The following is a 16,182-nucleotide window of genomic DNA, read 5'->3' as shown; positions in this document are numbered from 1 at the left end:
GCCTTGTGGGACCCCAGGCTCCATCTGCGACGAGGGAAATCAGTAAACAGGTTGCTTTCCATCCTTTCCCCGACGTCCTCTTCCCCTCGGGATTGTTCGAAGCAGGGGAAGCGAGGTCGGAGGTAGGTCCCCGGTCGGTGGCCGAGCCTGGATCCCGGGGCGGAAAAATTGAGGGCCTCCGAGACCCCGAGTGCGCGCCCACGCACGCCCCTTGTCTCCCTACTTCGCATCCTCGTTTCGGGTCTGCCGGGCTCCCGGTGTGGCCGGCGCGCGCCGTTGTCTCCCCCCAGCGGCCGTGCGCTTGTAGCCGCCGGAGCCGGGCGGGCGGCTGGGGGGAGCGGAGAGGCTCGGCGCAGGCAGGCCCACGGCCCCGCCCCGCGCCCCCCCGCCCGGGCCGGCAGGACCGCCCCCTCCGCGCCGCGCGCGGCTCAGACGGAGCAGCCGCCTCTGCAATGTCAGCAGCCGCAGCGGCAGCGGCGGCGGCGGCGGAGACGCGAGCGGCAGCGGCCGGGGCCCCGCGGTAGCGGCCCGCGCGGCACGGCACGGCCCGGCGGGCGCGCACGGCCCGAGCCCACGGCCCCTTTCGCTGCCTCCGGGGCGCGGAGGCCGGCTCTGCGCGCCCCGGCGCGGCGCTCGGACTCGAAGCCAGCCCCGGCTGCGGCCGCGCACAAAGGACCGCGGACGCCGGGCTCCGGGGACCGGCCGGGGGGGACGGACCACCGCGCCGCGCGCCCTCCACGCCTCCGCTTCCCCGGCGGCCGGAGCCCGAGCCCGAACCCGAGCCGGCCCCATCATATGACAGCGGCGACCCAGCGGCCGGCGAGAGCGCGTGCTGCCCGCTCGCCTGCGCCACGGCCGCCGGCGCCGGGGGTGGCCCGCGCCGCGCCCCGCTGAGTGGTCGCTGGTCGCCGCCCCGCGCGCCCCTCGGGCTCCGGGCGCAGGAGCCGAGGGGAGCCCCCCGCCCGCGCCGAGCCTAAGATGGCCACGCTGCTCCGCAAAATCGGGCTCATCCGCCTGCACAACCGGGACACCGAGGACCCCAAGCACCACCACAACCACCGCGCCGGCGGCGGCGGCGGCGGCCCGCAGAGCGCGGCGCTGCGCGGCAAGGGCGGCGCCAAGAGCGGCGGCCACAAGCCCCCGCAGCAGCCGCACCCGGCCGGGGGCGCGGGCGACGCCAGCCCCGGGCCCGGCAAGGGCAAAGGCAAGCGCGCGGCGGAGCTGGCCCCGCGCGACAAGGCGCCGCCGCCACCGGCGGGCGCGGCGGGGGCGCCGGGCGCCGGGGGCCCCCGGGAGCGGGCGCCGGGCGCCAGGGCGGGGCCGGGCCCGGCGGCGGCGGCGGCGGCGGCGGCGGGCGGCAGCCTGGTGCCCGCGGCGCGCCAGCAGCACTGCGCGCAGGTGCGCAGCCGGCGCCTCATGAAGGAGCTGCGGGACATCGCGCGCCTCAGCGACCGCTTCATCTCCGTGGAGCTGGTGGACGAGAGCCTGTTCGACTGGAACGTGAAGCTGCACCAGGTGGACAAGGACTCGGTGCTGTGGCAGGACATGAAGGAGACCAACACCGAGTTCATCCTGCTCAACCTCACCTTCCCCGACAACTTCCCCTTCTCTCCGCCCTTCATGCGGGTGCTCAGCCCGCGCCTGGAGAACGGCTACGTGCTGGACGGCGGCGCCATCTGCATGGAGCTGCTCACGCCGCGCGGCTGGTCCAGCGCCTACACGGTGGAGGCCGTCATGCGCCAGTTCGCCGCCAGCCTGGTCAAGGGCCAGGTAAGCGGGCGGGCGGGCGGGCGGCTCGGGGGGCGCGCGGGGCGCCCTCGAAACCTGCCTCCAACGGGGAGCCGTCCCCCGGGCGCCTCCGCTCGACTTGCCTGAGCGTTTTCTCCCTTGCCCGCTTTCCCATCCCGTCGCTCCGGGTCTCCGCCTCTCCAGAATTCGGGCTTCCCCTCCCGCACACCCTCCTGTCTCCTCCTCTGTCCTTCTCGCCGATCGTCCCTCCGGCTCTGCCCGTCCACCTCCGGTCCTCGCCTCAAACCCGCTGCCTGCATCCGACCCTGCCTCTTTCCCCCTTGCCCCTCCACCGTCTCCGCCTCCTGCCTCCCTCTCTGCCCCCGAGTCCCCCTCTCTCCTCCCCTCCCGGCCCAGCCCGCCCCCGCCCAGGCCTCCTTCTCCGTGGTCTCCCCATCTCCTGTAGCCGTAATCTCCCCGAAGGAGAAACTTTATACGGTCTCAGCATCTAAGCGTCCAGCCCGGTTCATCGCCCCCTCGCCTGCCACACACACAGAGGTTTTCCCCACCCCCCAATAGCTCAGGGATGCCTTGCGAGTTCGGGCGGGGCGGGGGGTCGTCTCTGCAGAGGGCCAGCTGCCTGCCGCCGAATCTGCTCGCTGGCCCTGCTTCGTCCTCACCGTGCAAGGTGAAAATTCTGCTCTTGACAAATTTCACTGGAGAGGCGGAGGTGTGGTATGAGCCGTTCTGTAACTGACAAGGCCAGACTCCCCCAGGAAACGCCTGGGACCTGCCTCTCACCAGGACCATTGGCTCCTGGGAGATCTAGCTGGCTCCCTCTCTCAGAGCTGTGAACTTCCTTCAGTTTCCTCATGCCCCCAGGGCTTAAATCCATCATCAGGGTTAAAGATTTTTGACTACTGAAATCAGGGGCAAGCTTGATGTCTGAGCCTTCTCTCCTACTGCCCCAGATGGCAGCTTTACTGCAAAGAACCCCCAGAGAACCTGAGAGCGGAGAATGAGTGAGCCTTCTGAAATCCCTTCCCCTAATCCCAGGGACCGGGGAGCCTGGATGGTGGGCTGCCGGCTACGGGTCGCACAGAGTCGGACATGACTGAAGGGACTTAGAAGCAGCAGTAGCTGCAGGCAGAGGTGTGATGGTTTTTCTCTTCCCAAGCTATATGCTCTTGATCATGTTCAGGTTGGTTGATGTTTTCCTAAATCTCTATTGAGCGTTACTAAAAAAAAAAAAAAAGCATAGTTTTATGTGGGTGTGTTTTAGGTTTATGGAGAATCACTGTTCTGTTTGCTAAGTTGCTTCAGTCGTGTCCGACTCTGTGTGACCCCGTAGACAGCAGCCCACCGGCTCCCCCGTCCCTGGGATTCTCCAGGCAAGAACACTGGAGTGGGTTGCCATTTCCTTCTCCAATGCATGAAAGTGAAAAGTGAAAGTGAAGTCGCTCAGTCGTGTCTGACTCCTAGTGACCCCGTGGACTGCAGCCCACCAGGTCCCTCCGTCCATGGGACTTTCCAGGCAAGAGTACTGGAGTGGGGTGCCACTGCCTTCCCCGACTGTTCTGTTTAGGAGGCCCCGAATGACCTCGATGTGATCATTCTACAGCCAGCATCTTAGAAGCCATCAGTCCCCTGTCACCTGCCTCTTCAGGATCTCTCACACTAATCAGATAATGCTTGTTCTGCCCACTTCACCAGAGGCGGAGCCCCTGGGATTCCACGGCAATCGCCTTGGCACTTAATTCTTGACGAAGGTCTGTTTTCACCAAGTAACTATGCTGCTAGTCCAGCTTTCCTGGGGTTTAGCTTCCGCTTGTTTCTTCAGTTCGAAACAGCATGAATGTGGCAGCTTTAGAAAGGCGAGGTTTAATGCTTTAACATCAGAAATTCACCCTGAAGCTTGTGGTTTAGCGCTGGCTCTGATGTGATGGGAGCCTGCGACGAAATACAAGCCACGAGGGTCAGAGGGGGTCCCGTTTATATTATCAGGATTCGTACAAATGATGGGGAAGACTTTTTCACAGAAATGCATCTGTTGTTGGTATCAGAAAGCTCTGCTAATCAGAACTCTCTAGAACACTCTCTTACCATCTTTTATCCTTCACGGTGATGACTTTGGGGACATGGGGTGGAGGAATCTCACTCTGCCTTCTAATCATAGAATCATAGCATTTAGGTTTGGAAGCGACCCCAGAGGTCGCGTGGACCTCAGCCTGCATTTTGAAAGATGCAGGAAAATAAAGATTTCAAATGACAAGTAAGGACTGTTTTCCCTAAGAAGAGATCTGTCTTAGTAAGTTGTTAATAAATATCTGCCGCGTTCACATCAGTGCTGTGAGTGATCCTTCTGTTGGTGCCTGGGCACTTCTGTTAAATTGGGCAAGTCCTTGGGTATATATTTCTTTCCTCTGTACTCCAAATTGAGAATCTTCATACAGTCGGCAAGCTAGAGACCTCACTGTTGCAAGTAATTATCAACATTTTTATTAGTTTCAAAATCTTAGTTGAACTCAGCACCTCCCCCACCTAGCATATTATGTTATACTTAACCTGTTCTAAAGTCTAGTGTGTGAAATATCTGAAAGGAAGAGGAGGACTCTCTCCTCTTTCTAAAATACCAATACAAATTTCTAAAAATACCAATTCAGTACCTTTGCACTTTTCCTGCTGACTTCAGCATCCAAAAGAGTCGTGTAGGATACACACAAACCACTCAAAATTCAGTGTAAGGACCGGAGGAATGGTCGCTCAGCAGTGCCTCAGGCTTCTGTGCGGGGCAGGATCCCGGTAGTGTTTGGGGGCTCTGTGTGTTAGGCGCTTTTCCTGTTTTTGTGAATTTCCTACCTACAGGTTGTTCATCGCACGTACCTTGGTTACCAAATTATTTCCATAGTTAAAGGTAATAGGCTTTGGGAAAGCAATCAAAATACCTGATGAGGCTTTCAAAGACAACCAAGAATGCTACCAAACCAATAATTACTTTAAAAGGCAGAACGGCTCCATGCCACTTACCTTCCCCTCTCTGTTGGCACTTTCTTTTTTAGGATTCGTTTTTCTTACTCGACAAAGTTAGAAAAGGCTCTGTTTCCTCTTTCGCAACTACTAAGCTTAAATTTCTGAATTGGGGATACCCTAAAGTCAATTTTGTTTCTCTGCCTTTAGACACACATGAAATTCTTATAGCACAGCATGATGAAGTTGCTCAGTTGTGTCCAACTATTGGCGGCTCCATGGACTGTAGCCTACCAGGCTCCTCTGTCCATGGGATTTTCCAAACAAGAATTCTGGAGTGGGTTTCCATTTCCTTCTCCAAGGGATCTTCCTGACCCAGGGATCGAACCTGGGTCTCCTGCATTGTAGGCAGACGCTTTACTGTCTGAGCCACCAAGGAAGACAAAATACTTTTAAGGGTCATACTGAGAAGAGATTGGTCTTCTTAATCAACGGGTCATATAAAGAAGAGATCTGCTTCACCATTTTGTGTCGAGCATTAAATGTTTGGGTTTATCATGAGATGTGACAGGTCGGTCATTTCATGAGTCATTTCACGTCACCTGACTGTTGGGGGCCCCATGCTATCAGCATCTCTGTTTTAAATTAACTTACCAAATATTTCTTCTGTATATATTCTGTGTAGAGATGGTGACATACATACCTTGCCTGTTTATTACCAAATCCTCTTCTGACTACAAAGAGACATTTTAGCTAACTCATTTGTGAAATTAAGAGAAATCTCCATGCCTCGGAGGGTCCTGCGTAGGCCATGCCCTGTGTGTACCGGGTCTCACTCCCGGAATAACTGATGATTCTACAGAGGCCCTCTACTTGCACTTGTCTGAGCAGAAGCTCCCCAGAGTGACTTGTTGTTGTTCAGTTGCTCAGTTGTGTCCGACTCTTTGTGACCCCATGGAATGCAGCACAGCAGACTTCCCTGTCCTTCACGATCTCCCAGAGCTTACTAAAACTCATGTCCTCTGAGTCAGTGATGCCATCCAGCCGTCTCATCCTCTGTCACCCCTTTCTCCTCCTGCCCTCAATCTTCCCCAGCATCAGGGTCTTTTCAAGCGAGTTGGCTCTTCACATCAAGTGGCCAAAGGATTGGAGCTTCAGCTTCAGCAGTATTAGAGTCATAGTGGCTTGAGGGTGCATTAAGTCGGGTTCTATTTTCACATCAGTGTGCCTCCTGAGTGTCTCCTTTTTAATTAGTGAGACATCACCCTGGGCAGGGGAACCAGATGGTGCTTGAAAGAGGGTTTCTTACTCCTCCTCTGCCCCCTTGGTGCCAACCACAGGACTCAACCCAGCAGGAGGTTGATGCATTAACAGCAGTGGCCGCTAGCATGTACTGTTTGCTCTGTGCCAAGCTCTGGGCAGCTGAGCATTAGGGCAATCAGCCTACCTGGTCCTGCTGTTCCAGCGGTCGCTGTACAGGTGAGGGAACCTCAGCTCCACGTGGTCAGGGGAAGTAAATGCAGCTCTGTGTACTAATACCAGCAATGACTGTGAGGCTCTGAGCACCAGCCCATGTTGGTGATGGTTGTCCATGATGGCAGAGTCACACCCAGGCCAGCTAGGACCCTGATTATCTCCAGCTGGTGGTTGGAGGTGACCTATGTGGTCATCATTTGTGTCCACAGAGGACAGGGACACAGTCAGCCATCAGCAGAAGAATGAGAACAGTCAGACTGAAACACCTTCAGTTCTCAGTATTTGAACTAGAAATAGGTAAGCGATTCTGGGGCAGTTGAGTTTCCTGACAGCAATCGTTTCTGGAATTTTGGAACGCAGCAAAGTGGCAGGTGTCCAGGCTTGTGAACATATGAAGAAGAAGGAGCAGGCTCTGCTGATCAGCTTTGTTTGGTGATAAAGTGCATCTCGGAGGTCAGCTTTAGCGCTTCAAGGGTTCTGCATCATGGGTGTTCCTGAGTCTGGCGACACACACGCAGCCCATCTTCAGGATTTCTTCCAAAGTACTAGGCCTGGAAGTGGCTCTCTACCTGTTACTGCACAATCTCCATATCTCCCCAGGTGGCTCAGTGGGAAAGAGCCCGTCTGCCAGTGCAGGAGTCTCGGGTTTAGTCTCTGGGTGGGAAAGATCCCCTGGAGGAGGGCATGGCAGCCCACTCCAGTATTCGTGCCTGGGAAATCCTATGGACAGAGGAGCCTGGCGGGCCACAGTCCAGGGGGTCACAGATGAGTCAAACACAACTCGGCGACTAGAAGCAAGCAAACACAATCTCAAAAAGCAGCAAAGAACAGCCCTGTGGGTTCCTAAAGTGTACTGGCATCTGAGCTATTGTAGTTCACACAACATTCTGAAAGCACTGTGTGGGTTTGCTAAGGCTCTGACCCAAAGTACCTCATTCTGGGGCGCTCAAACAACAGGCGTTTACTTCTCGCCTTCTGGAGGCCAGAAGTCTGAGACCAAGGTGGCAGCAGGCTTGGCTGCTTCTGAGGGGAGGAGGATGTTCTCAGGCCTCCTGCCCGGCTCGTAGACGGCCGTCTGCTCCGTGTCCCCGCGTGGCCTTCCTTCTGGCTCTGTGTCCTCACCTCCCCTTCTTTTAAGGACACTGCTCTTACTGGGTCAGTGAAAGTCGCCCAGTCGCATCCAACTCTTTGCCACCCCATGGACTATACAGCCCATGGAATTCTCCAGGCCAAAATATTGCAGTGGGTAGCCTTTCCCTTCTCCAGGGGATCTTCCCAACCCAGGGACCGAACCCAAGTCTCTCGCATTGCAGGCGGATTCTTTAGCAGCTGAGCCACAAGGAAAGCCCAAGAATACTGGAGTGGGTAGCCTATCCCTTCTTCAGGGGATCTTCCTGACCCAGGAATTGAACCGGGGCCTCCTGCATTGCAGGCAGATTCTTTACCAACTGAGCTATGAGGGAAGCCTATGTGTTATCAGATCAGGGCCCACACTAATGACCTCAGTGTGACATGATCACCTCTGCAAAGACCCTCCACACACCATTAGTTACCTTCTGAGGTGCTTGAGGGTAGGACTCCATCCGATGAGTTTCGGTGGGATCACTGCGAAGCCCCATGACAAGCCCAAACAGGAATTAACCAGTTCAGGCTCTTTTCTCTCGAGGCTGTTGCTGGTTTCCAGAGTAACACAAATGACGCCCACCTGTGTGCACACAGGACCGCACTCAGCGGGGTCAGCTTGGAACAGAGACCGTGGCCCCTTTAAAGGGAAGCTCGGAGAAGCGGGCGTGTAAACAGTGACAGCCGGGGCGTGGGTCATGCCACGTGACTCACCCAGGAGAGCAGATTCGAGTGTTTTGGGTCTTATGAGTCACTGTGTCACTGTGCCCTGTGCCCACGTGTAGGTGGCAGAGGTCATCACCCGTGCCGGATGACTCTGCGGCTTGAGGTCTCCGTGTGCTCGATGGTTCGGAGGAAAAAATAGCTTGTTCCACTATCAAGTAGGGCGGGCGGGAGGACATGGACAGGCCTCTGCATCCTAAAATAGTCCCACGCCAACTTGGCGAGCTCCCACACGCCCGCTCCGCAGCGAGGCTGCTCAGCCCGGGGCTGACGGTGCAGTTCATAGCAGAAGTGACTCACTTTACCCTGAGTTGTTGCCTTTTTAGGATCAGCACATATAGAAAGAGGGGGTAAACACCTTTCTGTTTACTTGTCTGATTTATAGGAAACAATGTAAAAGGTTTGCTTTCCTTTCTCAGGGTCAGGAGAGTTTAGGGGCTTTTCTTTGCTTTTCAGTGGGACATGCCAACACAACTAAGAAGCTGAAGTTTGTTTTAACCCAGAGTCCTGCCCTTTCTCATCCCCACGAACAGTCATGTGTGAGTGCAGGTTTAGAAGGAAAGCAGCCTCAGTGGTACCACTCTAGGGGCAGTAAAGGGGCCAGACAAATGACTTTCATGTCCATTTAAAAGATAAAATTTAAAAAAAAGAAACAGCCACTAAGAGTGGGTTCTCTGAGCCACATTTCAAATCCCTTGAGTCCTAGATTCTTACCGGGTTGATAAGGTGGTGGGAAGGGCTTCACTAGTGGTTCAGTGGTGAAGAATCTGGCTGCCAGTGCAGGAGCTGAGGGAGACACAGGTTCGATCCCTGGGTGGGGAAGATCCCCTGGAGGGCGGCATGGCAGCCCACTCCAGTGCTCTTGCCTGGAGAATCCCATGGACGGAGGAGCCTTGCAGGCTACAGTCTGTGGAGTTGCAAAGAGTCGAACGCAACTGAAGTGACTTCGCACACCCACGCATGCAAGGGAGTGGGGAGATGGGATGGGATGGGGAGGGTGACTCCTGTCCTCTCTGCTGGAGGTGGTTGGCCCCAAGTTCATGAGATGCTCTGGGAAGGGAGTGGGGAGATGGGATGGGATGGGGAGGGTGACTCCTGTCCTCTCTGCTGGAGGTGGTCAGCCCTGGGTTCATTAGATGCTCTGGGAAGGGAGTGGGGAGATGGGATGGGATGGGGAGGGTGACTCCTGTCCTCTCTGCTGGAGGTGGTTGGCCCCAAGTTCATGAGATGCTCTGGGAAGGGAGTGGGGAGATGGGATGGGATGGGGAGGGTGACTCCTGTCCTCTCTGCTGGAGGTGGTCAGCCCTGGGTTCATGAGATGCTCTGGGAAGGGAGTGGGGAGATGGGATGGGATGGGGAGGGTGACTCCTGTCCTCTCTGCTGGAGGTGGTTGGCCCCAAGTTCATGAGATGCTCTGGGAAGGGAGTGGGGAGATGGGATGGGATGGGGAGGGTGACTCCTGTCCTCTCTGCTGGAGGTGGTCGGCCCTGGGTTCATGAGATGCTCTGGGAAGGGAGTGGGGAGATGGGATGGGATGGGGAGGGTGACTTCTGTCCTCTCTGCTGGAGGTGGTCAGCCCTGGGTTCATTAGATGCTCTGGGAAGGGAGTGGGGAGATGGGATGGGATGGGGAGGGGTAACTCCTGTCCTCTCTGCTGGAGGTGGTCAGCCCTGGGTTCATGAGATGCTCTGGGAAGGGAGTGGGGAGATGGGATGGGATGGGGAGGGTGACTCCTGTCCTCTCTGCTGGAGGTGGTCAGCCCTGGGTTCATTAGATGCTCTGGGAAGGGAGTGGGGAGATGGGATGGGATGGGGAGGGTGACTCCTGTCCTCTCTGCTGGAGGTGGTCGGCCCCACGTTCATTAGATGCTCTGGGAAGGGAGTGGGGAGATGGGATGGGATGGGGAGGGTGACTCCTGTCCTCTCTGCTGGAGGTGGTCGGCCCCACATTCATTAGATGCTCTGGGAAGGGAGTGGGGAGATGGGATGGGATGGGGAGGGTGACTCCTGTCCTCTCTGCTGGAGGTGGTCAGCCCTGGGTTCATGAGATGCTCTGGGAAGGGAGTGGGGAGATGGGATGGGATGGGGAGGGGTAACTCCTGTCCTCTCTGCTGGAGGTGGTCAGCCCTGGGTTCATGAGATGCTCTGGGAAGGGAGTGGGGAGATGGGATGGGATGGGGAGGGGTAACTCCTGTCCTCTCTGCTGGAGGTGGTCGGCCCCACGTTCATTAGATGCTCTGGGAAGCCTTTAGATTATTCCAGTGCCCACGTGTGTGCCCAGTCGCTGAGTTGTGTCTGACTCTTTGTGACCCCATGGAATGTAGCCCACCAGGCTCCTCCATCCATGGGATTCTCCAGGCAAGAATATTGGAGTGGGTTTCCATTTGCTCCTCCAGGGGATCTTCCCAACCCAGGGATCAAACCTGTACCTCCTGCATTGGCAGGCAGATTCTTTACCACTGTGCCACCTGGGAAGCCCACATTATTCCAATGCCAGGCCCCCATCATCGAAGATTCAGATTTCTCATGGATAAGATCAGGCCCTAGTAGAGTCCTGCTGGAAAATCTCCTACTTGATTGTAATGGATGACCAGGGCTGGACCAGAACTGCTCATTTATTCCACATCCACCATCTGTGGTCCCTCCTCCCACCAGCAGCCAGAGCTTCAGGCGGTGGTGGGTGTAATGAACTCTTACCTGCCCCCCCCCCACCTTGTTTGAACTCACTGTCCTGTGTCCACCCTGCCCAGCCCTCTGGAAGCCCTGCTTGTGTAGAGGAGACCATCACACAACCCAGGCCTGCTTCCCTGGACTAAGGAGTGGAAACCCTGCAAAAAGGGAGCGTGAGTGTCAGAAACGTCCTCACCTCGGATCAGACACAGCTCCAAGGGTCAGGTGCAGGACCACCCAGAACTGTGGATAACTAGCTGGTTCATGCACTGCAGGCATTGAGTGCCCGCTCTGTGCCAGGCACACACTGGGCACACAGTGAATAAAACTTGTGGAAAGTGCCGGTCACCAAGAACTATCCAGTGATTGCTATTCAGTTACTCCATCATGTCCGACTCTGCAACCATGTGGACTGCAGCATGCCAGGCTTCCCCTCCTTTACTATCTCCCAGAGTTTGCTCAAACTCATGTCCATTGAGAAAGAGGTGCTGTCCAACCATCTCATCCTCTGCCACCCTCTTCTTCACCTGCCCTCAATCTTTCCCAGCATCAGGGTCTTTTCCAGTGCGTCGGCTCATTACATCAGGTGGCCAAAGTATTGGAGCTTCAGCTTCAGCATCAGTCCTTCCAATCGATATTCAGGGTCGATTTCCTTTAGGATGGACTGGTTTGATCTCTTTGCTGTCCAAGAAACTCTCAAGAGTCTTCTCCAGCACCACAGTATAAAAGCGTCACTTCTTCATTGCTGAGCCTTTTGTAAGGTCCTACTCTCATGTCTGTGCATGGCTACTGGAGAAACTGTAGCTTTGACTACATGGGCCTCTGTCAGCAAAGAGATGATTATCTAGTAGGGATGATGCGAAACCCGCTCACATGTGTCTGTGATACGCCCAGCAGCCCTGCAGTTACTGCTTGCTTAGTATTTAGAAGAGGCCCGTTCACTGGTGTGTGCAGACTGGACCCCTGGCCATGGCCTGCGTGTGCACTGGGGACTTATGAGAGGCAGGGTTCAGGGGTCAGCAGGGTTTTCCAAGCTCCTGCGTGACTATCCCAGCAGGAACGCTCATTGCAGGTACCTGACTGTAACACTGAGGGTTAGCCTGCTTTTCTGAGTATTGTTTCACTGCTCAATTCAGTTCAATTGCTCAGTTGTGTCTGACTCTTTGTGACCTCATGGACTGCAGCACGCCAGGCTTCCCTGTCCATCACCAACTCCCAGAACTTGCTCAAACTCATGTCTGTCAGGTCCTTGATGTCATCCGATCATCTCATACTCCTCTGTTGCCCTCTTCTCCTCCTGCCCTCCATCTTTCTCAGTCAGGGTCTTTTCCAGTGAGTCAGTTGTTTGCATCAGGTGGCCAAAGTACTGGAGTTTCAGCTTCAGCATCAGTCCTTCCAGTGAATATTCAGGACTGATTTCCTTTAGGATGGACTGGACAACCCCAGATAGAGAGCATCAGGGGAAGAAAGAGAATTGGGACCAACCAGGTGGCGTTGGTTAGGAGAGGAGGGCCGGCTGGGATCTGGGAGCCGGGGGAAGTGGCCAGAAGGTGCCGCTCCCTTCCTGGCGGGTCTGGGGGTGGTCTAGCTCCTCCTTCCTGTCTCCCAGACTGGCTTCTCCCCGCCCTGCCCTGCTGTCTCCCTACAGGCAGGCGTGCCATCCCCCACTTGGCTTCCTGCGGTGCCCGTCCAGCTGCTCCATCCCCTTCCATCTTCCCTGCGGGCCTTGCTCTGGTTCCTCTAAACCCTCACCTGGCATTCTCACGCCCCTGGTCATGACCATTATAGAATACATCCAAACCCCCAATCAGCGCCCACCCGGGGTGTGGCTCTTCCCACCAGGGCCCCTGGGAGGTCCCTCTCCCACCAGCCCCACCCTCCCAGGGCACACCAGTAGGTCTCCCCTTTTGCTGAGCTCACAGACCCACCCCCATCTAGAAAGCTCCCCCATTCATCACTTGAGCCCCTTCCATCCTCCAAAACCTTGCCAAGAGGCCTTAGCTCCCGCAGAAGTCTCCTCCATGACTCTGCCAATAACGCGAGGGCCCTGTTCTCTAATATCTCCGCGTGGTATGGAAAATGTTGATTTCTACACTGATCCTGCTAGACTGCATTACCTATCTGCAGCTCTGTTTCGCGTTCCCCTCACCCGATACCCAGCATATCATATGTGCCAAACAAATGTGTCCATTACCAATTTGCTCAACTGAGCACACACCCCATCCCTTCCACTCGTAGCTATTTGAAATACAGTAAGACTGTGAATTTGCCAGGTGCTTCCTGCGGGCCGGCTGCTGTGCAAATGCTTTTAGTGGGTCATCTGATTAAATCTTTGCAACAGCCCATGGGGTAGGTGCTGTTGTTAGTCCCATCTTAGGGAAGAGGAAGCTGAGGCTCGCTGAGGTTGAACCTGTGCCTGAGGCAGACGGCTAGTAAAAGGGCAGAGCTGAGAGGTCACCAGGCAGTCTGCCAGAGACACCTGGTTCCCGTGGGCTGTCCCACTGGTGGGTGGAGCCCCCCCCAACCCGACCAGGTAGCACGTGCAGCTTGGTTTTTCCTCATGGGTCCCCATGCTCCTCAGGAATAGCTTTGTAAGGATAACATGCTTGGTTTTGCTACAACTCAGAATTAATACACAAGGGGTGGGACTTGATGTAGCCATCAAATCTAATCTAAAATTCCATAGTTTGTGGTACAGAATTATCCACAAACTTGAACAACTGTATTGGCCCAAATTCAACCATCAGGAGCTTGTATCTATTATGTTAAATGGAAGAATGTTTTAATTCTTTCAGACTATAGGAGAGAGAGAATTATTGCTGCTTTATTTCTTCTATACACAAAAAGGAAAGACAATTTAAAGCTTCTGAAGATAACTGAAGAAAGAAATGCTTTCTCAAGGTAATGGTTACATTGGTGAAGCCACACAGGTTGAAGAAATTACTACTTTAAAAATAGTTTCTGTAAAATAATAATTCTCCATCACAATATTTAGCAAATATCCCCAAGATTTTTTATTATTATTTTCTTGATGAGAGAAGGAAATCCTGTCTTTTAGTGGATCAGATTACATTTTAAAAGTGAATTCAGCTCACTTGGGAATTGGAGAAATTTCCCAGAAAAATATTGTTAAGGGGGTACTTGCCATATTTTGATGGTACAAATCAGACATTTCCAAACATCAGAATATGAAATTACAAAATGTTATTATATGGTGATTATGATAAAAAGCAGCTATTCTTGTTGTGCAAATTTGGTCATTTTGTGCACACACACACATGCACACGCACACACACACAACAATTGCTTTTGCCTTACCAATACATATGAATGAGAGTGATTTTGACTATCAGGATGGGAGCTGGTTTTTCTTCCCAAGAGACACCAGCTAGGAATTGCATGTAACTGTACAAAATAAATTTTCATTGCAGTGAGGATTAACCTGTGTCAGTCTTCCACAATCAGAGGCATAACCTACCCTACTCTGCTCCCCTGCCAGTGGAAATAACATGAAGGAAACTTGAAACTGAATTTGTTACAAGCTTAAATTAATTGTAACAAGATGACATGCACTTTTACAATGTAACTTTTAAAAGTCATCCGAATACTAAATGAATCATTTCTTTAATCTCAGTTTGTACAAGAGGACTATGTCTCAGGGAAGCTTCCTCTGTAGATCGCATGTGAGGGGACACACTCCCCTGAGGTTGGAGCCCCTCCAGTTTGGCCTGGGGAAGGCAGAGCCCTGCAAATATGCGGGTTAGGGTCCTCAGGAACCCCTTCATCCAGTGAACGCCTGAAACTAACACAGATGAGCTGCCCATAGTGGCCCCTGTGGTCCCTCCCTTCACAGAACTGCTTGTTTTTCCTTTGATCACTTTTATAATGCATATTAGGAAATATTGTAATCGTAGCCCATAAAAGACAAAGTTTCTCTATAAGGATCAACTGGTAAAATTACATAAAGCGTAAAGTAAATTATTTTAATTCATAACTAAAACTAATCTAATAAAAAGTGACTTTGAACCCTACTGGATTGAATTACAGTGATTTTTGTTTCAGTAATTTTATTTAAAGGATCCTGGCGTCCGCCTTTTCATAGCCAAGAGAGATGGATGCCTTTTGGTTATTCTTGCAAATCAGAGAAGGAACCAGAGGCCCTAGGAGCCCCTTCCTACAACCTCAGATCCCACAAGGCCACCCTTAGCATCTGTGGACATCTGGAGACCCCTCCTCAGAACAGTGCATCAAATGCTCAAAATAAAATTCACAGGGAAACAGTCAGACTTAGAAATATAGCTATTACCTTTTTTAAATGATGAACTAAAATATGAAGTTAAAAAGCAGGACTTTATTGACACATTTAGTATCAAGAGCTAGTTAGTGGGGTCCAGTGGCTGAGACTCCACGCTCCCAGTGCAGGGGCCCAAGTTCCATCCCTGGTCAGGGAACTAGATTCCACAGCCAAATAAATAAATAAAAATAAATATTAAAAAGAAATCTACTTACTGTCCTAACTGGACATAGAAACTGACGACATTTCAAGCTATCTACAACTGTCGCCTGAGTTTTAAATGTCTACAGTTTCCCTTGGTAACAAAACGAGAGCAATGCTAAGTCTGCGCTGCTTTGTTACTTCCAAGCACAGCTAAATGCAGTGCTGAGCGTCAGTTAGGAGTTAATGGAAATAAAGACAGGTTTTGCGTCTAAGTTCATGTTCCTTTGAGGATTCGTGGCCCCTGGAGCCCATGCCTCTAGGTGTTGACAGCTGTCTTGGGAAATAACTTAAATCTTACCACGCAGCTCATGGCCAGAACCTCTGGGGATGAGGTTCAGGAACCCAGCATGTAGCTCAGTCATGGTCTTGTTGGGTGGACTTGGGATAAAGCCATGGGCCTCAAGCAGGGGCTGGCTGCACCCCAACCCCTCCTCCCAAGCCCACTTCCCACCTGAGCCTCAGTTGCCTCACCTGAAAATAACCCCACATCACAGGTGTATTATGATGCTCAAAGGAAATGATGGCCACAGGTGCCTTGCACACAGGAGGTGATCAGTAGATGCTCCTTCTTCTTATAAAAGTAGAATTTTATTGAAATAAATACATAAGAAAAGTACAACCAAAGATCCAGAATTGGTTTTCCACTCAATATCCATCGTAGGAAGCAATCTCCTTTCATAAGTATTAGTATTTCAGAGTGATATTGACATTCAGTTGGTTCAACTTTTTTTTATATTTGACCATAATTTTCTAATATTCACAAAAACTGCATTGCAGCCCCCTCTTTGCTCTCTCAGAACTATCACCTACCCTGGTGGACTCTTGTATCACCTGTTGACCCTCCATCATCAGCTCATTTTATTTAGTTGATTTCTGATAAGAGTTGATTTCTGATTTAAAAAAACCATGATTGTGTTATCCAAGCACAGATTTGAGAGCTGCTTTTTCAGCTTTACAACCTTGCTCTCCAAGAACTCTGTTTGTTAGCAGTATCTTTAA

General features: G+C 53.0%; 1 protein-coding gene across 1 annotated transcript in view; it reads left to right on the top strand.

Moving 5' to 3' along the window:
* The window catches only part of UBE2QL1 (ubiquitin conjugating enzyme E2 Q family like 1), a 56,594-nt gene continuing 40,969 nt past the window's right edge, over window positions 558–16,182 (top strand). The window contains exon 1 of the mRNA XM_018065751.1: window positions 558–1,770. Coding sequence (XP_017921240.1) covers window positions 979–1,770 — 792 coding nt within the window. The 5' untranslated portion in view covers window positions 558–978. The remainder of the gene's footprint in view (window positions 1,771–16,182) is intronic.

Source organism: Capra hircus, chromosome 20, assembly GCF_001704415.2.
Source record: "Capra hircus breed San Clemente chromosome 20, ASM170441v1, whole genome shotgun sequence".
NCBI classification, from domain to species: Eukaryota; Metazoa; Chordata; class Mammalia; order Artiodactyla; family Bovidae; genus Capra; species Capra hircus.
This window is presented reverse-complemented; position numbering and strand designations above follow the sequence as displayed.